Source organism: Narcine bancroftii, chromosome 1 (assembly GCF_036971445.1).
Source record: "Narcine bancroftii isolate sNarBan1 chromosome 1, sNarBan1.hap1, whole genome shotgun sequence".
Taxonomy (NCBI): domain Eukaryota; kingdom Metazoa; phylum Chordata; class Chondrichthyes; order Torpediniformes; family Narcinidae; genus Narcine; species Narcine bancroftii.
This window is the reverse complement of record NC_091469.1, coordinates 231,848,967-231,873,561: the sequence shown is the minus strand read 5'-3', so window position 1 is coordinate 231,873,561 and position 24,595 is coordinate 231,848,967. Positions and strand designations below refer to the sequence as shown.

At 38.2% G+C, this 24,595-nt stretch overlaps 1 protein-coding gene across 9 annotated transcripts in view; it reads left to right on the top strand.

Moving 5' to 3' along the window:
* fbxl17 (F-box and leucine-rich repeat protein 17) overlaps window positions 1-24,595 on the top strand; it is a 725,386-nt gene that overhangs the window by 49,722 nt on the left and 651,069 nt on the right. For all 9 annotated transcript variants that reach the window (XM_069892541.1, XM_069892540.1, XM_069892527.1 and 6 more), the window contains exons 4-5: window positions 3,326-3,583; window positions 16,037-16,168. In XM_069892541.1, the coding sequence (XP_069748642.1) occupies window positions 3,326-3,583; window positions 16,037-16,168 (390 nt within the window). The remainder of the gene's footprint in view (window positions 1-3,325; window positions 3,584-16,036; window positions 16,169-24,595) is intronic.

Genomic DNA, 24,595 nt, shown 5'->3' with positions numbered 1-24,595 from the left:
TTCGGAGCCGAACAGGAGTGTGGGTATGACAACGGCTCTGTATACGCTTATCTTTGTGAGGTTTTTCAGTTGGTTGTTTTTCCAGACTCTTTTGTGTAGTCTTCCAAAGGCGCTATTTGCCTTGGCGAGTCTGTTGTCTATCTCATTGTCGATCCTTGCATCTGATGAAATGGTGCAGCCGAGATAGGTAAACTGGTTGACCGTTTTGAGTTTTGTGTGCCCGATGGAGATGTGGGGGGGCTGGTAATCATGGTGGGGAGCTGGCTGATGGAGGACCTCAGTTTTCTTCAGGCTGACTTCCAGGCCAAACATTTTGGCAGTTTCCGCAAAGCAGGACGTCAAGCGCTGAAGAGCTGGCTCTGAATGGGCAACTAAAGCGGCATCGTCTGCAAAGAGTAGTTCACGGACAAGTTTCTCTTGTGTCTTGGTGTGAGCTTGCAGGCGCCTCAGATTGAAGAGACTGCCATCCGTGCGGTACCGGATGTAAACAGCGTCTTCATTGTTGGGGTCTTTCATGGCTTGGTTCAGCATCATGCTGAAGAAGATTGAAAAGAGGGTTGGTGCCAGAACACAGCCTTGCTTCACGCCATTGTTAATGGAGAAGGGTTCAGAGAGCTCATTGCTGTATCTGACCCGACCTTGTTGGTTTTCGTGCAGTTGGATAATCATGTTGATTATCATTATTTATATATATATATACATAATAGCAGTAACAAATAGACAAATATCAAATCCTTTCTTATTGAAAAGATCAACTAGAGAAAGTTGTTAATTATCACCTTTTTATTTGTGTTGGCTATAGAACCTTTAGCAGAGGTGATAAGAAGAGATAATGAGATTAAGGGCTTGAAGATAAAAGATTAAAAAATACCATATAATATTACATCATCTGCATAAAGACCAATTTTATCTTAAAAACCCTGAAATTTTATTAAAAAAATAAATGTACGATTGGCAGAGTATGGGTTAATATCAGGTTATAAAGTAAATATTGATAAAAGTGAAGTGATGCCAATGACCAAGACTGATTATACTCAAATTAAGAAAATGACAATTTAAATGGCAGAAGGAGGCAGTTAAATATTTAGGAATTAATATTGATAAGAATTTGAATAATTTATTTAAATTAAATTATATACCTTTATTGAAGAACATTAAAAAAGACTTCAGATGGAAGGATTTGCTAATTTCTTTAATAGGAAGGATAAATTGTGGGAAGATGAATATTTTTCCTAGAATACAATATCTATTCCAATCATTACCAATTTCTGTACCAACAACATTTTTTTCAAGATTGTAAGAGCATTTATTTGGCAAGACAAAATGCCTAGGATGGCATTGGAAAAATTAACATGGAAATATGATCAGAGGGAACTACTAATGCTTAATTTTAAAAATTATTATCAGGCAGCTCAATTTAGATTCTTGTCTTCCTGTTATCAGACTGGTGAAAAGACAGTGTGGGTACAAATTGAAATGAGTAAAATAGCAGAAAATAATTCTGAACATATTTTGTTGAAAGGGAAAATAGATACATCAATTTTGAAACATATACTTAAAATATGGAATGGAATCCATGAAGAAAGAGGAATGAAAAATTACCAAATAGCTAAAAATGCTATTAAAGCAAAATCTTTTAATTCCTTTTACAGTAAATAATTAATTTTTTGATATTTTGCATAACTGTGGAATAAAAAGGATAAAGGATTGTTTTTTGGGCTTTTTAAAAACTTTTTGACCAATTGAAAGACAAATATAATATACCAAATAATACTATTTTTTCTTATTATCAACTTAAACCATATTTTAAAAGAAAGTTAGGGTTGAATTTCAGATTACCAGAAAAAAAGTCAATTTGAATATTTAATAACTGATATGCTTATTAAAATTTATTACTAATATGTATATAAAATTGCCCAAAAAAATCTATTTAAATCTAAATTGAGGTGGGAAAGAGATTTAAATATACAAATCCAAGTAGAAGTATGGTCAAAATTATGCCATGAAAGTGGCATAATCTCAGAAACCAAATGGTACAATTTAATTTTTACATTATTTATATTATATTCCACATAAATTACATGGACTTAATTCAAATTGCTGTTCTAAATGTAATAAAGAGGTTGGAACCTTTGTACACGCAGTAGAAAAATTTTCGGAAGATTTGAATATTTTTCTGGAACAAATTAAGAAGATACAAGTTCTGAAAGACCCAAAAATATTTTTGAAAGGTGATGTTCATGAATTGAAGTTTGATATTTATCAGAGGAAGTTTTAAAGTGTGGCAATAACTTGGAAATTAGACAATGTTGTGGGGTTGAATTGATGGGAAATGGAATTACAAAATTGTATACCATTGGAGAAAATAATTTACGGAATCAACCAGAAAAATTTTATAAAATTTGGAAACCTTGTATGGATTTAATTGGTAAGAGTTCATCTACAGCATCCACTGCTCCCGCTCCAACTCACCCTACTAAATTTAAGGTTTAAGATTATATTTTTAAATATCAAATTTAATTAATGAATGATATATGATAAATTCAGGTAAGCTTTTTTCCATTTTTTAGGAGGTTAGGAGGGGAGAAAATATAAAATTATGTTTTCTTTTTGCATAGTTTTATTATTCTCTATGATTATGGATAAATGTTGTTAGTCATTAATGCAAATTAAAATAAAATTTACAAGAAAATGTAATATGTTAGCATTGAGTTTGTCTCTGCCAACAACACACCTTTTTTTTGTTCCAGGATGCTTTCATCTCTGAAACTCTGATGCTTTCATTAAATTTACAACTCTGTAAAAATACTTTCACTTTGTTATTCTGGTTATTTATTTTTCTTTGACCCTTGAAGATGTTTCTTTGAATCTATGTGATACAAAATTATGAGGGGATAGATATAGTAAATGCAAGCAGTCTTTTTTCTCTGAGGTTGGGTGAGACTAGAACAAGAGGTTAAGGTTAAGGTTGAGGGGTGGGGGGAGAATTTCTTCAAAGTGGTGAGAGTGTGGAACGAGCTGCCAGCTGAAGAGGTAAATGCAAGCTCGATTTTGACATTTAAGGAAAAAATAGTTTAGTACATGGGTTGGAGGGATATTGAGGGCTCTGGGGGGACTATGGCCTGGGTGCAAGTTTTTGGGTCCAGGCAGAATAATAGTTTGCCATAGACTCTAATGAACCAAAGGCCCTGTTTCTCTTCTTTTGATTGAAGCACTGAACATGACAGCAAAGTCCCAACCTGAAAATGAAGCAGCTTGCGTTTGTTCTTAAACTTGTATTGAAAAGGTGATAATTATGGTTAACGTTGATTTTTTTTCTTGACAGATCACTGATGATGTACTCAAGCAAATTGCATCCAAGAACCGAAATAGAATCCAAATTAATATATCCGATTGTCGAAATATCTCTGACAGTGGAGTGAGTTCCATAGCAATGCAGAGTCCAGGACTGCAGAAATATATAGCATTACGATGCAAACAACTTAGTGACATTTCCCTCATTGCAATTGCTTGCTATTGCCCTTTTCTGCAGAAAGTCCATGTAGGAAACCAGGACAAGCTTACGGATGAATCTTTGCAACAGGTATTCAGTTTATTAAAAGTACATTAATAATTTTACTAGATTTACTTAAACCTTTGCATGTTCTGGTGATATTTTAATTCTGGCCAAGCATTTTAGAACTTCAGTATGAGATTAACTTGTTTACAGCATAGTTGTAGATTGATTAGTAATCAAAGGATATTTCATTCACGGTTGGTTTGATTAACATAATTGAATAATTTGAAAATATTTTTGTTTTATTTTGCAATTACTGAGCTCAAGAAATATTTCCAGAGTGCTGTTTCCTGAATTGCAAAATATTGTGGGAAAGGGAATGGGCTGATACCATTCTGTGCCTGGGTCTTACAACCTTGCCTTTGAAATTGCACACATTTAAGATAATGGTTGGTGTTATTTTTCATTTCTTTCAGATACACTAACTCATGTTTGTTTGTGGAACGTAAAGAACACAAGCTAGCTTTCAAGTGTTTAAGGAATAGTAACTCTTAACTTAAAACTACGACTTTGGATATATGACTTAATTAATATGTTGGTGTTCTTTTATCACTGGGGTGAGAGATTGAATCTAGTCCAGTCTTAATTATGTTATTATTATTGGACAGGATGGAATTCCAATGTTCTTTTATTGTTGATTTTTTCCATCAGGCTTCCTACTATTTGAACATTGTCCATGTACATTACATTACTGATCCCGACAGTGCTGAGGCCAAACACCAGCTCTCAGACACTTATATTTTTCCCTAGACCAAGACTCTACTAACCATTGTCAAGGTATCATCTCCCACACTATTACAAACTTAATAAATTGGGGAGATCTCTTTGCAACTACACTCAATCTTGTTGTTTCCCCTACACTGCCCACATCTATATCCTACTCATAATTCACAAAAGAACTGCTCTGGTAGACCTATTGTTTCTGCCTGCTCCTGCCCCACTGAACTTAACTCCTCATGCCTTGTCACCAACCCCCCTCTTCTTGTCCAGTCCCTTCCAACCTGCATCTGGGGCACCATTCAGGCCCTCCACCTCTGAAAAGTTCTTGTTCTCTGGCCTCCTGCTATATTTCACCATTGATGTGCATTGCCTTTAAGATTACAAGATTTCAAGATTCCTTTATTGTCATGTAATAATAGAAAATGTAACATTATTCAAAATTTTCTTCTTTTTGCCATAAGGCAAAGATTCATCATAGTATTGCCTGGTGGCTCTTAAAGTATGAGAGGGGGAGTACCAAATGAAAGTTCCTTCAGAGACATTGATTGTCTGTGGATTCGCCTCCAGTGCCTCCTCAGTCACACAGTTTGATCCATTGGCAACTTGAGACCCAGATCCAAAGCTCTGACATATTGAAGGAGTCTTCAGTGCCCAAGGTCCTTATGGAACCTTTCCTGCCCTTAGCACCCTTACTAATCCTGGTTCTGCAAGTTGCTGACTTCCTGCAGCCTATGTGAGTTCGTCATCCGCTGAGTCCCTCACTGATCTGTTGCCGTGGGGATTGTCATGTAGACTCCTTGAGCCTCTGAGGACCTTGCTATTTTTGTTTGCCAATCAGTTTTCTCAGTTAAAAAGTTTGGGCATGTCCAGGTTACTTGCAATTTAGCAAGGTCTTGATAGCCAGTAGTTGATGATCTGCCAAAGGAACACCAGCACATTTATCCCATTTACTCTTGTACATCACCAGAAAATCTGGCTGCTGCAAAGTTTGAGTCAGTTCTCCAATATCCCCAGCCTTTCTGGCATCCTACATAATAGACTGTTGTCTTCCTTTGGCAGCCAGTAAGCCATAAATTAATTTCCCTGACCCAGCAATACCTTATTATCTCACCAATCCCTGTCATCTGATAGAGCAGAGAACCCTTACTGCATGCTGGGCCATGAGGCTCTGTAGGCGCACTTCAACAACATGGTTATACCACCCCCCCCCCCCCCCCCCCCCCCAAGAGTAATATTGCAAGCTTGGGTCAGCTAATTATGGAAGGCATAAGGTGCTTTTAAGAGATTTGGGGCTTCTGCTATCATTGACCTAATCTCTGTGGAGGTCCAAAGCTTAAGGATTGGCAGGCTTCCTATCATCATTTTGCAATACATAGAGGAATCTGGTTACTGATCAGAAATGATGAGTTATGTTTAACAAATATTATGACCTTTCACATTTTGATCTGGTCTATTGTCCCGCCACTGGGAGAGCACTGGGCTATCAGTCCCAGCAGCTGCGGTGACATCATCATTCATATTGGACAGTTTGGTTGGTAGGGAGGAGAGAGTGAGACCTTCTTGTGAGTGGCAGCAATAGCTATAAGGAGTTGATTTAGCTCTTTAGATTCCCCATTGTCCTTTACAAAGGGTATTTTTGAGTAGGTATATCGGGATTTAGACACCTATTTTTAGTTTTAGGATATTGGTGTGGCTTAGCAACATTCCATCACACCTGAAAGCAATTTAACATGTAATCTAGTTCCCACGTAGTGTCTCCATCCGACCTCACATTTTATCCCACAAAGTTTGAATCTTGGTTATGTTAAAAGATCCCCTTAATGGCCATTGTCCCCAAGACGGTGACTAAAGCGATCATTGCCAGTTTCTGTATTATCGGATCATTCGGGGATCCTGGAGGAACTTCTGCCTGCTGCCAATGTTTTATCAATCACTTCACCTTTTGACACGTTTTTGTTGTCCAGCAAGGAGCATTTGGGATTGGTTGATCTTTCCATAGAATATGATAGCACAGAAAACAGATCATTCGGCCCTTATAGTCTGTGCCAAAATATTATTCAGCTAGTCCCATTGACCTGCACCCAGTCCATAACCCTCCAGACCTTTCCCATCCATGTATCTCAGAAGTGAGCCTGCTTTTACCAGGTCAGATGGCAGCTCGTTCCACACTCCCACCTCTCTGAGTGAAGAAGTTCCCCTAATGATTCCCCTAAATCTTTCTCCTTTCAATCTAAAGCCACTTATCACAATTTATCACTCCTAATCTAAGTGGAAAGAGCTTACTCGCATTTACTTTGTCTATAATTTTGTAAACTTTATCAAATCTCCCCTCATTCTTCGACGCTCCAAGGAATAAACTCCTAACCTGTTTAATCTTTCCCTGTAACTCAACTCCTGAAGATCCAGCAACTCCAAGTAAATCTCTTTCAATCTTACTGATATCCTTCCTGTCGTTTGACGACTAAGGCTGCACATAATAGTCGAAATTTGGCCTCACCAATGTCTTCTGGGGTGGCATGGCTGGCTGAGCACAACAACTTTACAACGGCAGCGATCGGGAGCAGGGTGTGAATGCCATGCTGCCTGTAAGGAGTTTGTTCGTTCTCCTTGTGCCTGCGTGGGTTTTTCCTGGGGGCTCCAGTTTCTTTCCACTGTTTGAAACGTACTGGGGGTGTAGGTTAATTGGGTGCAAATTGAGCAGCATGGACTTGTGGGCTGAAGTGGCCTGCTACTGTGCTGCATGTCTTAAATTAAAATAAATAAATAAATAAATAAATAGATTTACACAGCCTCACCATAACATATCAACTCCTTTACTCAATGCTTTCATTTATGTAGGCCAAGATGCCAAATGCTTTCTTTACAACCCTGTCTACCTGTGATGCCACTTTCAGGGAATTATGTACCTGTATTCCCAGATCCCTTTGTTCCTCCACACTCCTCAGTGCCCAATCATTTACTATATATGTCCTACTTTGGTTTGTTCTTCCAAAATGCAACACTTCACATTTATCTATATTAAATTCCATCTGCCATTTTCTGTCCCATTTTTCCAGTTGGTCCAGATCCCTCTTTGAAAGCCTTCCTCGTTGTCCACGACACCTCCAATCTTAGTGTCATCAGCAAACTTGCTGATCCAATTTCCCACATTATCATCCAGATCATTGATAAAGACAACAAACAACAATGGTCCCAACACAGATCCCTGAGACACACCACTAATCACAGGCCTCCAGTCTGAGAAGCAACCATCCATTACCACTCTCTGTCTTCTCCCATTCAGCCAATTTTGAATCCAGTTTACAACCTCTCCATGGATTCCTCATGTCGGAACCTTCTGAACTAACCTCTCATGTGCGACCTTGTCAAAGGCCTGACTAAAGTCCATGTAGACAACATCCGCAGCCTTTCCCACATCTACTTTCTTGGTAACCTCCTTGAAAAACTCTAGAAGATTTGTTAAACATGACCTCCCACGCACAAAGCCACGATTTTGGTTTCAGAACTTGTGATGTCTTTGCTGCACTGATTTCCCATGACTTCAAACAATACCAATTTCTTAAACTATATATTTTCGGCTTTTATTTTCGGCTTTCTGCTAGTCCTTGCATTTTTTCCCCACTTCTTGCCTCAGCCTATTGGCGCCTCAGCTCAGTGTGAGTCACCAACTGGCTGTGTGGGACTCTAAATTTTTCTCCCGGGACTTGTTTCTTTTTAGTTGATACAGATGCCATTCCAATAGGGATCCTATTGATTATGCCAATTCTCTCAGTGAAATACAGAGAGACAAACAAGTTTTACAGAAATTATAATATGGAATAAAATTATTGTGACGTATATCTTGACCTTGATTACAATTTTCTTAAAACTTAAGTTTTGTCTAATTCTAATTAACCACTGTTTGTATCCTTAACTACAGTTAAGGTGATAACTTAACTTCCAAATAACATATCTAGCTGAACATAAATAGTCAGGTCCAGGTGCTATATGAAAACAGGCTGTTTGCCAACTATGTTGGAGTTGGTATTAATCTTCCATACAATAACGTCATCAATCCATGTATGGATCCATGCTCTGAGTTCATCATCCTTAGTCTTTTAACACATTTAAACCCATTCAGCTGACTACATTTATTCTCCATCCACTGTCTGTCCTTCCTCACAGAATCAATATATATCGCATTAACCTTTCTACCAACTGCTCTATTTTATTACCTGGCAGATTGGTTGTCATGCTGCTGCCTCGCTAATTTAAACAGCTCCAGCAAACGTGTTCACAAGGAGATTGTCCCCTCTGAAATTCAGTTGGAACCCCTCCCTTTTGTACATCTCATACCTTCCCCAGAAAATACCCCAATGATCCACAAATCTGAACCCCCTGCCCCAACTCTTCAACCATGCATTTATCTGCTGTATTTTCCTATTCTTGTTCTCACTGGCATGTGGCAAAAGCAGCAAGTCACAGATGACTCCCCTTGAGGTCTTGCTTTCTTGTTTCCATTCTAACCACATGTATTCACTCTTCGGGACCACATCCATTTTGCTATCTATGACATTGGCAACAGTGTGTACTTGAACCTCTGGTTGCTCGTCCTTCCTCTTAATACTGTGGATTTGATCCAAGACATCTTTGACCCTGGAACCTGGGAGGCAACCAAGAGTCTTAATCTCATCAATAGAATCTCTGGTCTTCTGCAAACCAGAGAACCCTCTATCACAATCATCTTCTCCCTTTCTTTCTGAGCCACAGAGCCAGATTCCATGCCAGAGAATTGGCTTCTGTAACTGTCACCTGAACAGTATCTAAAGTGGTATGCATGTTATTGAAGGGAATAGCCACTGGCTACCTGGTCCCTATCCTTCTCCTGACACCTTCATGCCTCCTGTTTCCCAGATGTGACTGCCTCCTAGTAATATCTCCACTGAGTGATGCCCCTGATTTCCCAAGTGGTGCACATCACTTCCCAGGTGGTGTGTGTTGGATAAAGTTAAATCTGATTCAGTGGGGCTAGTGACAGTGCATGATTGCAAAAGTAAACGATTGAAGATCATTCAAGAGTTCACTTATCCTTGGGTTAATAAGTTGCATGGTTGATCTAAGCATGTAGTCGGGTAAATGGGGAAGAGGACATTAAAACTCACCCATTTATTGTATCAATCATCCTGGTGCACAAGAAGAGTAGTCTGAGCTGTCTCAACGACCATCGCCCAGCAGCACTAACGTTTACTATGATGAAATCTATTGAGAGGCTGGTCCTGGCCGGAATTAACACGTACCTAAGCAAAGATCTGGACCCACTACACTTTACCTATCATCACAGTCGCTCCAAAGCTGAAGCAATATTGCTGGAGAAAACAGCAATTTTCATACATTAACTACAACTCAGCCTTCAATGCCATTATTCCCTTTGAAGCTACAGACTCTGAGCCTCTGCACTGCCCTCTGCAACTGAATCCTTGACTTTCTCATCGGAAGACCACAGTCAGTAAAAATTGGAAATAATGTCTCCTCACTGATTATCAACACAGGTGCACCCCAAGGATGCGTGCTTAGCCCACTGCTCTACTCATTATACACCCATGACTGTGTGGCCAGGCACAATTCCAATGTTATTGATATGATTGCCAATGACACCACAGTTTTCGGCAGAATTGCAAATGGCAATGAGGAAGCGTACAGGAGGGAGATAGGCGTCACACTAATAACCTTGCGCTCAATGTCAGCAAAACCAAAGAGATGATTGTGGACTTCAGGAGGAAGTCAGGGGAACGCGACCCAGTCCTCATTGAGGGTTTGGTAGTGGAGAGGGTCAAGAACTTCGAATTCCTCGGTGTCAACATCTCCAAGGATCTATCCTGGAGCCTCCATGTTGATGCAATCACAAAGAAGGCTCGCCAGCGGCTATACCAGTGGTTCTCGACCATTTTCTTTCCACTCACATGCCACTTTAAGTTGTCCCTATTCCATTGGTACTCTGTGATTAGCAGGGGATTGCTTCAGGTGGTATGTGAGTGGGAAGGGAAGGTGAGAACCACTGCTCTTGACCCAATTGTTACTGAAATATTTTGCTGAGAAAAATTGTCATTGGCCCATTTCCTTTGGAGTTATGAAACCATGCACATAATGAGCCAATTAGGTACAATTAAAGCAGTGATTTTCAAACTTTTTCTTTCCACACATACCACCTTAAGCAATACCTTAGAAATCACTGAGCACCTATGGATTAGGGAATACTCAAAGCTGTATGTGAGTGGAAAGGAAAAGGTTGAGAACTACTGGGTTATATTTTGAGGTTTTTGCGGAGATTCAATATGTCACCAGAGACTCTTGAAAACTTCTACAGGTGAACCGTGGAGAGCATTCTGGCTAGTTGCATCACTGACTGGTATGGAGGCGCCAACTCTCATGACAAGGGAAAAACTCCAGAGGGTTGTGAACTCGGCCTGTGACATCACAGGCACCAGACTTCACTCCATTGAAGACATCAACATGAAGCAGTGTCTTAAAAAGCAGTCTCTATCCTCAAAGACACCCCCCCCCCACTCAGGCTACGCCCTCTTCACTCTGCTACCATCGGGAAAAGGTACAGGAGCCTAAAGATGAGCACTTAACAGCCCAAGGACAGCTTCTTCCCCACTGCCATCAGATTCCTGAATAATCAATAAACCAAAGACACCACCTTACTTTTCGTGCACTACATTTTTTTTAAAACATTGTTGTTGTAAGATGAATTTCGTGGCTTGTTCATGACAATAAATTCTGATTGTTTTGTGCACATAAATCTTTCATTTATTTACTCTATAAAGGCACGCAAAGAGTTGCTATTAATGCAGTGCCACTATCAATTGAAAACTGAATAGGGCTGTTGGGTGGGAGGGAGTGAATGCCTGTTGTCCTGCTTTCTGGGTTAGCACCAGCAGTGCTGCCATTTTGTCACCTTCTGGGTTTCAGAAATTATTTTTATCGGTACAGTGAAACCTCGTAAGGATGTGATTCGTTAATCCGCGGAACCCCAAACATGGATTTCAGGATGCCAGGCTAACAGAGGCTAACAGCCACAAACTCAAAAATAGATTGGTGGGGGGAGAGAGACTGATAGTGTGAGTGGGGCGGGCAAGAGGGGGAAACCGGCAGCGCAAGTCTGGTGGCCGAAGGTGGGGGGAGACCGGTAGCGCGAGTCGGGCGGCTGAGTGATGGGGGGGGGAGGGGAGAGGGCAGCGCGACTGAAAGTGGGTGGGGGTGGATATGGCAGCACAATTTGGAAGGGCTTAAGTTCTGTTTTCCTGCTTCCTGAATCATGACATATATGCATCTGTTCCACAACTCGGCTGTAATGCGGTAGGAGATCTTGGACCCCAACTACTGCGGTCCAACGAGGTTTTACTGTAATTAAAATAAACATTTTTCCTCTTAATCTTCATGACCTGAATGTTTTCAGGAAGCTTTGGTTCTTCAGATTTCAACATTACTTTGGTTTTATGTATGGAAATATTGTGTCCAGTGATGTCTGTTATTACATAGATGACATAAATGTTATTTGTACATGTTAGTATATTTATGTTATCATTAAAATCTACTTAATCATTCTCAGCAGATCCAAAAAAGCAGTTTGGGTTTTTTCTTTATTAGCTTTAACATGTGCAAAATACTAATCGTGCCTAATATGGTGTTAATAATGAAGTAAATTGATATTAAATTACAAATATCAAATAACAATGAACAAGGTATATATGAACCCATGTTATTCATTGGAAAAAAAGGAAAAGAGGGGGAAAAAATGTATTCATAAACTAAGAATCACACCCCACCCTAGAAGAGCTGCTGGCCTAATTATGGAGTCCACTACTTCTAATAATAACTATGGGGTCATGATAAAAACCAAAGATAATTCTCCATGATTAGGTTTAAAATTATATACTTCCCATATAAAGGTTAAGATCTAAATCCTGGGGAAGCTTCAACATTAAAGAATTTAAGAAGCTTCTAATCTGTAAATAACAAAAAAAGTGATGTTTGAGTATTTTAAATTTAATAGATAGTTGTTCAAAAGAAGCAAAATTTTGGTCAATATATAGATCTAGAAAAGATTGGATATCCAACCTAATCCACTTAACATAACTGATATCTTGGTCGGATGGTGGAAAAAAAGGAGTTACGTAGAAGAGGGCTAATCAATAAAAAGCTATGGTAACCAAAATGTTTTCTAAATTGAAACCAAATTCTCAAAGTGTGTCTGATTACCAAATCATCAGTTTACATGGAAGCAAAAAAAAGGGCAAGCATGCTCCAAGTCTCAAAAGGAGAGAATACCTTTTAGTAGACTTAATTAAATCTCTGGGGCAATCCATCTTGAAGCATCTTAGTATTCATTACGATGAATCCAAATAGTAATGTCTAATATTCACTGCCCAGTAATAAAATCTAAAATTAGGTAATGCCAAACCTTCCATTTTTTTTATTTTAAAGGAATTTTTTTTGAGGTGGGTGTGCTTGTGTTTCCAAACAATAAAGCGATGAGCGAATCTAATTAATCAAAAAAGGATTTAGGAACAAAAACTGGTACAATTTGAAAAATATATTAAAAAAATTAAGCAAACTATTTTGATAATATTAAGATGTCCAATTAAAGTCATCGAAAGAGGAGACTACTGAGATAGGAACTCCTTAATGTAATTCAGTAAGGTAAGGAAATTTTCCTTAAATTATTGAACATTTTAGTAATAGTATTGCCTAGAAGTTAAATTTGATTTTTAACAATTTTAAAAGGGAATCTGAAGAGCAGGAAGAGTTTAAAACATATTTCACTCTTGTGGAGGTTGAATTTATAGTCTGAAAACTGAGCAAATTGTTTGAGAAATAGCAAAATATATGGAATTTAACAGTCAGGATTGGATATGTATAGCAGAAGATCATCAGTATAGAGGGAGACTTTGAGTATTTCCAACTCTAGAGATTCCAGAGATCTCTGCTGATTGCCGAAAAGTGACTGCAAATAGTTCCAAAGCTAAATTAAATAAAACTGAGCTTAAGGGACAACTTTGTCTGGTTCCAAGATGCAGTTTAAAAGGTTTGAATTTAAGAGAAAATTGAAGCTGGAGGATAGATATATCAATTTAATCCAATTAATGAACCGAAAACTGAGGTTAAATTTCTCTAGTGCACAAAATAAATATTCCTGTTCCACTCTTATCAAATGCCTTTTTGACATCTAACGAGATAATACATTTATAGGACGAAACTGGGGGAGAGTAAAGAATACACAAAAGACGTCAAATATTGAATTGTGAGTAACGTCCTTTAACGAATCTTGTTTGATCCTCAGAAATAATTAAAGGCATAACATTCTCTAACCTAGAGGCCAGGATCTTAGACAGAATCTTGGCATCAAAATTTAGAAGGGAAATTATCTGTAAGAGGAACAGTCTAAGGAATCCTTATTATTTTTAAGAATAAGGGAGATGGAAGCATCATAAAATGTTGGTGGCAACTTTCTACTAATTGAAGATTGAGCAAAGACAGAGTCCAAATCTCGTATCTGCAAGTGAGAAAAGATTTATAGAACTCTGCAGGGAATCCATCTGGACCAGGACTTTTGCCGGGTTGCAGAGTTAAAAGCTGCTGCTATCACCTGATGAGAGACAGGCTGTTCTAATTTAAATCTGTTTTCTGAAGAGACTGAAGGAATCATCAATTTTTGTAAAAAGTTGCATATTGAAGTTTGATCTTGAGTAAACTCAGAACTGTATAGTTTAGAATAAAATCTGAAAAAAAAAGTATCATTTATTTCAACATGATTGCTAGTGGTCTGGCTGTCAGCCTTATGGATTTCAGTAATAAGCTGTTTAGATATCTGGTTTTTAATTTGGCTAAAAGTTTACCAGCCTTATCCCCATGCACATAATATTTAGATTTAGTCTTGAGGAGTTGGGCTTGTATAGGATAAGTAAGAAGGAGATTATATTTCATTTTAAGTTCAACCCTTCTTCTGAAAAGCTTGGGTTGTTGATTAAAAACTTTCAATTGAGTAGCCGTCATCTCTCATAATTTGGCTTCTTTTTAACATTAGCCATGTATGAAATTATTTGACATCTTGTGAAGGCTTTGAAAGCCTATCAAATCAGAAACATCTGGAGAGGAATTTTCAGTGGGGAAAAAAAAAGTGATTTGATCTTAGACATGTTTCAAGAACTCAGGGTCTGATAGCAAACCGTCACTGTCTGTTAGTTCTGGGACATTTAGAGACAAAATTCACAGGAGAAATTAATAAACATTACAACTCTGATAATCCAAAATGCTTGGAACGGGTCATTTGTTGGATAAATGTTTTTTTTTCTCGGATAACTGGTCATTTTTTAAAAACAGCACAGAAGCAACAGCAAATGACATATCAATGCCAGCCTCAACGCCATTGCCGCTGATCCCTGGGGAGGCTTCCCGGGCCGGTGGAACACTGGTGAGTCAGTGGGCTCCTGACGCTGGAGTCCAGACTCCGAATTCTTACTGAAGTCTACCACACATGCACACCAGTGAATCTTATGTGGGTGCAATAGTAAGCCTAGGGGAGGGGTCGGAGTCAGTAGTTCTGCTGTGCCAGGGAACTAGGTTGTGCCACTGACCCCGAGGTCCTGCTTCTTCCCAGGAGCCCGAGGTCCTGCTCCTGCTTAGGAGGCCGCTCTCCTTGACGATGCCAGGACAAGGTATTCTTCCGACCACTTGTGGCTGCATGACAGTGGCATGCAGTTTGAGAGGAAGAGTTGGAGAGAAAACTCAATCGAGGAATATAAAGAAGAAATTGAATAAGAAGGAAGGGAGTTAGCTGAAATGAGATGATCATTGGTCTAATTTCATGTTGAGTGAATATTTTTTCAACCTGTGAGGAATTTTTTTTATAAATGAGGATATCTGATTGTTTTTTATATCCTCATTTATCCAAAATATATTAAAAAAAAATTGGACAAAAGAGGATTTTGGAGAATCCAATTTTGGATAATCAGAGTTGTACTGTACTTAAAAAATCCACCATAGGAATTAATTGTTGGTGAATAAGGAAGTAATCAATACGTGAATATGTAAGGTGAACCTTAGAAAAAAGAATTCTTTATCATCCGGATTTAAAAATCTCCATACATCTATGATACCAGATTGAAACATATTACTGACTTATTCAAATTTACAGTTTTGTGAGATGAATGGTCAAGTGTTGGATAAAGCCAGCAATTTAAATCACCGGCTATAACCAAAGAGTCGGTATTTAAGTCTGGTAAAGAAGAAAAAAGACATTAAACAAATGATGGATCATCAGTAAATATTGTCAAAAATGTATTGCTTATTGTGCAATTTACCAGATAAGATTTAAAAAAACCCATTGGAATTGCAAATAAGCTCATGGTTAATAAACGGCAATGATTTATCCATCAAAATTGAAGCTCCCCAAGCTTTGGCCATAAACGCTAAGTGGTTATGCAGTCCTTTCCAAACACTTTAGGCTTTTTTGAATGTTGGGCTAGATATTATAACTTTAGCAGTTCCAAAATCCTACCGTAAGTATTTGTTGAAATTTGTTAAACCCAGTGAAAGAAATGGCATAAAATACTTCACTTTGTGGTTATGTGACAGAATTCTAGGGTTGTGGATTCATCATATTTATTGTTAGGTGTTAACAAAAAAACATGAGAAGCAAAGATGAGTGTGGAGAATTCACATTATTTACTCTAAATTTCTCAATAATTAAAAAAAATCACAAACTTTTTTTTGTTGTAGCTGGGAGAGAAATGCCCAGATATCTTGGATATCCATTTTGGTCAATGTTACAAGATCACAGATGAAGGCATGATGGCATTGGCACGGGGCTGCTCAAGACTGCAGAAAATTTACATGCAGGAAAACAAACTGGTATGTTTAAATTTATGGAAGATATGAAGATGATAGTATTTCAGTTTTTAAAGCTATTCTGGAGAATTGTTTTCAAATGCTTTGTTGTCATTAATGCACTTCTGATTAAGAAATAACTTTCTCCTGGGTAAGAATGATTGTAATTGAATACTTTGATTTTATTCATGTTTACCCATGTCTTAGAACTACAAGATCTGACAATTTATAGAAAAGTCAATTTTTAGGAACTACAGTAATGTTATGCATACATCACTTCATTTTCTATTTCAGCTTATGGTCTGCACCAGGTCTGGTTGTCTTTCACTTTATAAGATCTTGGAAATTTAAAATCATTGAATAAATGTATAATAAAATCTAGTCTCCATTGGATTAACCACTGTCATACAGACATGTCCGGTACATGAATGTTCAAGGCCAAAATTCCAGGCATCATTTTAATGATCAAAAGATTGCAGGTGCTAGAATCTGGAGCAAAACAAAGTTGGTGAGAATGCTCAACCCTGCTTGTGATAGTCATGCTCTTGTCAAGGTACAATAAGTACAACCAAGCCACACAGTACAGTTCAAACAGACTTTATTTGAATTATGCTAGTGGGAATGAGCAGTCTGTACTGTTGGGTAGACTGTTTGGTCTCATTCACAATCACAGGGTACCCTATTTAAGGCATTTTGCTGCATACAAATTGGATGTCATTTCTTCAAAAGTATTGCGACCGCTTGTGTTTTACATTTTGCATATCCTCTTCCCAAAGATATGAAAATGATTTGTTGTCAATCATTTAATCTCATGTGCAATTAAGAGATACCCTTCTTGTATACAAAATATCAACAGAAGTCTGGAAGGGTTGCTCTCAGTATACATAAGCATCTGTTCTCTGCCTGCCTGATTTCCAATTTACACATGCAAATAGCTAATTTCATTCTAACCTTAAGTACTTGAAGTTAACAATGGTGGCCAATACTTCAGAGTAGAAACGATGCCATTCAGGGACTGATTGGAGCCATCAGCGCTACTGGTCGTTTACAGCAGCCTTTGGCAATCTACGTTGCGTCTGAGAAGTAGTAATGCAATCAGCTGCTTTTGGGTGGGAAACTGATTTTATGATTGGGCTGCCTTTTGACAACTCATTGACTCTATCAGTAGTCAGTTAGCACTATTGTGTTAAAGATATCAGACAGGCATCAGGATATCAGTGGTGGGGGGGGGTGGGTACGTGCGTGCATGCGCTCTGTAGAAGAGGTAAGAATTGATTCCTGTCTTCGAGGTTTGGTAGCCTTAAGCTTATACTCTGCTCTCTGGAGTCTTTTTATGATTTTTGTGAGGCTATCTTAAAAACAATTTTCTACATTTCCACATTCTCATCTGCATGTCAAGCACTCAGTAGGTTGGGCAGTATCTGTTGAAACAGAAGCAAAGTTCATAGAATAGCCATTGGCCTTGGACGAGATAAACTATTACGCTGTCAGAATGAATATGGACAAATATGATACTGATTACCATTTTCTTAACTGATTAAACCTCACAAAGATAAGCGTGTACAGAGCCGTTGTCATACCCACACTCCTGTTCGGCTCCGAATCATGGGTCCTCTACCGGCACCACCTACGGCTCCTAGAACGCTTCCACCAGCGTTGTCTCCGCTCCATCCTCAACATCCATTGGAGCGCTTTCATCCCTAACGTCGAAGTACTCGAGATGGCAGAGGTCGACAGCATCGAGTCCACGCTGCTGAAGATCCAGCTGCGCTGGATGGGTCACGTCTCCAGAATGGAGGACCATCGCCTTCCCAAGATCGTGTTATATGGCGAGCTCTCCACTGGCCACCGTGACAGAGGTGCACCAAAGAAAAGGTACAAGGACTGCCTAAAGAAATCTCTTGGTGCCTGCCACATTGACCACCGCCAGTGGGCTGATAACGCCTCAAACCGTGCATCTTGGCGCCTCACAGTTTGGCGGGCAGCAACCTCCTTTGAAGAAGACCGCAGAGCCCACCTCACTGACAAAAGGCAAAGGAGGAAAAACCCAACACCCAACCCCAACCAACCAATTTTCCCCTGCAACCGTGTCTGCCTGTCCCGCATCGGACTTGTCAGCCACAAACGAGCCTGCAGCTGACGTGGACTTTTTACCCCCTCCATAAATCTTCGTCCGCGAAGCCAAGCCAAAGAATCCATGTCAAATATAAACTCTTTACTTAATATATGATGATCTTCATCTACATGCCCAGTCATATCACCAAAATTGCTTGATCTTTGAGGACATACAGTGCCCGTCATAATGTTTGGGACAAAGACACTTTTTTTGCTTTATTTGCCCCTGTGTTCCACAATTTTAAATTGGTAATCTAATCATGTGATTAAAGTGCACATTCCAGATTTTATTCAAGGTTATTTGTGTACATTTTGGTTTGACCATGTAGAAATTACAGCACTTTTTATACATAATCCCCTCATTTCAGGGGACCATAATATTTGAGACATAGCAATGGTATGTATGTTAATGTAGTCATGTTTAGTATTTGACTGCTTGAAATCTGTGATTCAGAGACATCTCCAGGTGCTGAGTATCTACTTTGGTAATTCTCTGCCTGGCCTCTCCTGCAGCCATCTTCAGCACCTGTTTGTTCTGAGGACTTGTCCGCTTTAGTTTTCGCTTCAGCATGTGGAAGGCATGCTCGATTGGGTAACTGATTTGGCCATTCAAGAATTTTTAAAGTTTTAGCTTTGGAAAAACTCTTTTGTTTCTTTAGCACAATGTTTGGGATGATTGTCTTGCTGTAAGATGAAGTTTCGTCCAATGAGTTTGCAGGCATTTGCTCAAACTTGAGCAGGTAATATGTTTTTATACACCTCAAAATTAATTTTGCTACAGCCATCAGCAGTTATATTATCAATGAAGATAAGTGCGCCAGTATCTGTGGCAGTCACACATTACACTCTCACCACTATATTTCACAGATGAGGTGGTATGCTTTGGATCTTGGGTATTTCCTTTAGACCTCCACACTTTGCTCTTGCCATCACTCTGATACAGGTTAATCTTGGACTCTTCTTAGTTTAGAATTCTGCATGCTCTTTTAAGTTCTTGGCAAATTGTATTCTGGCCACCCTGTTTCTGTGGCTAAAATTAGTGGTTTGCATCTTGTGGTGTAGCCTCTGTATTTCTGTTTATGAAGTCTTTTTGTGGACAGTAGTAATTGACACACGCATCTGCCTCCTGAAGGGTGGTTCTGATCTGTCAGACAGGCATTTGGGGATTTTTGTTCATCATGATGCAAATTCTTGTGTCATCAACAGTGGAGGTTTTCCTTTACCTACCAGTCCCTTTCTGATTACTGAGCTCATCATACGCTGTTTCTTTTTAATGACATTCCAAACAGTTGATTTTGGTAATCCTCTTACAGTTCTTGTTTTTGACAATCATTGGTACAACTCTGGTCCTCTTTTTAAAAAATGGCAACTACAGACTCCAAACGTGATCAAAAGTTTAGAAGCAAGCCAAGCTCTCTTATACTTGCACCAATGAACAATTAAACATGCCAGATGTCCCAAACATTGGTGTCCTGAAATGGGTCAATGTATCAAAAATGCTCTAATTTCTCCATGGTCAAACCAAAATGTATACAACTAACCTTGAATAAAATCTGGAATGTGCACTTTAATCACATGTGAATTGCTTGATGACAAATTGAAAACTGGAGCACAACAGAAAATAAAGGAAAAATGTGTCTTTTCCCCAAACATTATGCAGGGCACTGTACTTGTTGGAATAGTCTTGCAAAAGGTGGTGCGAATACCAACACAAAGGCATAAATGACTTGGCTTTGTTCTTTGGTTTCTCATTGATTTTGACAGATTTGCATTTGATAATATTGGTAGGATGGGCATTAATTGATTGTCAATAAAATATATAAGTACAATGTACCGATGCATCTAAATTTTTACTTGCTGCAGCCAAATATGTATGTAAAACATGCCATCTACAATAGTTTAAATTAAATTAACATAATATGTTCAGACAGTAAAGGAGATAATAAATATGAAAAGATAGATAAATATTTACATTGGCAGTTAGTTCAAAGAAAAAAGTGAAATTTCAGTAGGGTAGATATCTTTTGGTGGTCCTGGAGAAGTTTGTGTTTAAGGTTAGAATAGTATGGGGGTGTTCACAAGCCTGAAAGCTGTTTGATTAAAAACTGCTTCAGAATTTGGGTTTCTGTACCTTTTGCCATCGGGTAGCAGTGAGAAGAGGTTGTGACCAGGGTGATGGAGGTCCTTGATGATGTTGGCTGCCTTCCTGAGGCAATGTTTGTCATAGAAGCCCTGTTGTCGCATTATGTGTGGATCATTGTGTGAAACACAGTTAAATGAAACATATACTAGTTCAAAATCAAACATAAAACTTTGTACTACGTGGTGACAGAATTATTTTCTTTTCACCAAACCCTGTACTTTGATGCAGGTGGATGTGACATTAAATGCCAATGAGAGGAATAAGTTATGGGGAGAATTCAATGGGGAAATGGAATTGCTTTGTTAGCAGGCTTCAATTGATGAAGAAAACTAATTCTTAAGTCGTAAGACAACTATGAAGTACACTGGATTGAGTAATGACCAAGTCTTGACAGTTTCCCTTATGCAGTGTTGCAGAACCAAACTGCTCCAGCAGAGAAACTTGTTTCTGGCAGAAGTGAAAGTATTCTTTCTGTCAGCAGAAAGGTGTAAAATCTCAATGCTGCTGTTATATCTTAATGACCTGCTCATTGCTGTTTAAATGAGTATACCAAGACCATTTTATATGTTTATGCTGACATATAAACAGAGATTTTGGTGGCAATGTATCATATTTTTGAAGACTTGCACTGGCTGCTTCAATTTACCCATCAGTGGGAAAATCTTGGGATTCAAGAATGAAAAATATGTCATAGAAAGTAGAAATGTCTTTCTGATTTGTATTGAAAACATGAATATTTTCTGATGACTGCCAAAAATCTGAATTTTTTTGATAGTTTGGAGTCTAACTGTGATTTTTTTTTTAACTAAGTTGTGTTGTTTGTGCAACTTTGTTTATTTGAAGACAATTAGCATTTTAATTGTTTTGAACATTAGAGGAAAGAGTACCCTTGCTTTAACAACTGTGGAAAAATTGGTTATGTGAATAATTAAAAGAGAATGAATGACCTTGCTGAGAAAATTTGAACCTGATTAAATACTTTTCTACACTTTGAGGATTTGTCATTCCAGAATGAAATCAGAGTTAACCTAATTATTTGGCCAGACACATTCCCACTGAGTTAAAAAAGGATTCATCATCTTTCTCCAAAGACAGTCTTGAAAAGTGAACTGGAATTTAATTCCCATTCTTTGTTGACTAGTGAAGGAGCCATTAGATCTTTTCTAACCACTCGTTGACATTCAATGCAGCACATCAGATTTAATCAGAATTTGATACATCAGTTTCCATTAAGCTTTTAACAAACTAAAGGTCGGTCTTTGTACGTGTATGGTGATAGAACATATAAATTATGCTAGTTCATCAGTTTAAACAGCTCCAGAGGGACAGGTAAAAACAACATATTGAGTAAAATGGATTTTAATCTTTGGAGAATTCTTGCCAAGACCACTACATGTTGAGGTTTCTTAATTTAAGTTTCATATTGATTTATTTCTGAGAATAGTCTCTCTCGGATATAAACAATCCAAGTCTTAAAGCTGATTTTAATCTAAAAAATATCAGTGATGGCAAACAACATGTCATAATCAAGCACTTTCCACTCAGGGAGCACTTCACCATTTTGCCGTCCTAACAGAAAACATCCCAATCATGCAACATCTTAAATTTCTTGCATCACATGCAGGCAACTGCATAAAGATTAATAAGGTAGCTCCTTTTGTAGTCAGCATTGAATACTGATTATTTTAACAATACAGTACAGTTTGTGATAGTATTTGGAAACATTATATCAAATATTTGCTGTAAATTTTAAAAACAATATTTTTGTCGATATAAGGCCAAAGTTTTAAGATTTAAGTTATATTTTGATTTGAGGTGAAATACTTCTAAATTTAATAGATTAAAGCATTATGAAATGCTCTGTACTGTTAAGGATTTCAGCAGATTTTGAATTTCTCTCATTCATTTTTTATTAATCTCAAACAAAACAACTAAATATACATCAGTTCTGATTGTGAAAAAAGGTCAGGCTCTCTGGTCTTGTCAATATTTCCTTTGCAAAGTATTTTCTAACGGTTGTGCTGCTGCTACCTTGTGTTGTCACCTGAAATTTGTAATCAGATTTGATTACAATTGTCTTATTATGTGAGTTTTAGAAAGAAAATATACAATATACAAAACATTTCTTGTATTTTGTAAGTAAACATTGAACTTGAGCATTGTACTGGTGTATACAGTTTTACTTGACTGTTTAACCTTTTAACTGGTCCTGTATACAAGCCATGTCACTGAGAAGGTGTTTCACAGAGAAATTGATGTCTATTGAAGGAAACGTTCAAGGTCAAAATTGATCTTAAAAAATGATAGAATAAAGGTAACTGAGACATTCTGCATGATATTGTAATCATTTAGAAAAAAAAAATCTTTTGTGACATGTAAATTACAACAATAGTTAGAATACGTTTTAAATTTATTCAAATGGATTGTTTGTGGTTTTTTTTGTATGAGAAACATTGCTCAAAAGACTATAGTGGCTTGTCTCAACTTTATTCTCGCATTCACATTCACTTCCTGTGTTAAGACGTTATTTATAGATGCTTGTAGAAAGAGAATTATATCGCCGAGATGAGATTTTAACTGAAAACATATTCTAAGAAGTCGTTCAATCTGCATTTCTCTTCATTCTCCTTTTACTGAGCAGCACTGGCTTTGGTTTGCCATCTCCATTCTTCCATATACTAATTATCAGGATGTCAGCAAGGACAAAATGAGCACACACTGTTTTCAATTTTTACATTTGATACTGCACAAACAATTTGTGTCACAGTTAACTATTGGTAATTAACCCTTTAGAGCAGGGGTGTCAAACTCAAATTCACAGAGGGCCAAAATTAAAAACTTGGACTAAGTCGTGGGCCAAACTAAATATTTATTGAAAATTTTCAACAACATCTGCATGCTTTCTCTTCTTTCAACATAGGTAATGTTAAACTTTTTCTTATTAAAAAAATATTTAATAATAGTTTTGGTTAAACTCTTTCCAGAAGAAGCATTAACAAATGAGAAATAAAATATTCAATCAATAATATTTCTCTATAGCCTTTAAGCTCCTTTTAAATGTATTTTTTTTCCACAAGCCAACAAGTCAAAAAAATAACAACTTGCTTCAATGAAAATCCAATCTTTCAACTATGAACAGTCCAAAGTTAACCAAATAAAATATTAATCCAAGCTTAGCTTGCTACACTGTGATTTACTCTGATGCACCTGGGTCTAAACCAGATACTTGGCATCTCTTCTTAGATGCAAGTTCATCAAACTCTGGGGTCAGACTCTGAGCTGAGGAAATCCTCAGGACTGAATGAAGGTGCTCGTCAGTAAGATGACTCCTGTGTGGTGTTTTGTGTATCTTCATCAAAGAGAAGAGTTGTTCGCAGAGATACGTGCTGCCGAACATTGACAGCATTTGAGCAGCTTGTGCACGGAGTTGGGGCAGTGTGCCGGGAAAGAACTGTGGGAACTGCGCAGCACCGACAGAGTCATACTTTGACTTGAGCGTGTCATTATACTGGAGCTCAATCAGCTCCATTTGGAGGTTGGTTGGAGCGCTTGTCACGTCAACTGCAAATGGATTGCTGAGTAGTTCAAATCTGCATTTCTGGGCTTCAAAGTCAGCAAATTGTCGGGAAAACTCTGCACGAAGTACGCTTAGTTTTTCAGCAAACTCTGCACTGGGCAACACGGCAGGTGAGATCTGTTCTTTCATAATTTGGCAGCACAGAAAATGAGCCATGTTTCCCTGCAGCATCTGAGTCTCCCACAACCACAACTTGGTTCTAAAAGCCCTCACTGCACTGTACATGTCTGTAATGACATGCCCTCGTCCCTGAAGCTGCAGGTTTAGCGCATCGAGATGGCTCACAATATCACACAGGAATGCCAGCTCACATTGGAACTTTTTATCCCTGAGCTCTGTTGTGTCTTTGCCTTTGTTCTCCATAAACAGACATATTTCTTCACGCAGCTCAAAGCATCTCTTCAGTACTTTTCCTCGGCTAAGCCATCGCATCTCTTTGTGATAGGGCACGCCTCTGTATTCTGACCCTAACTCCTCCAGAAGGGACTTGAACTGGCGGTGATTTAAACCTTTGGCTCTTATGAAGTTAACTACTCGAGTTACAGTGTTCATAATATGCTCCATTTTCAAGGCTTTGCCCCCCAAGGCTTCTTCGTGGATTATGCAGTGGTAAACT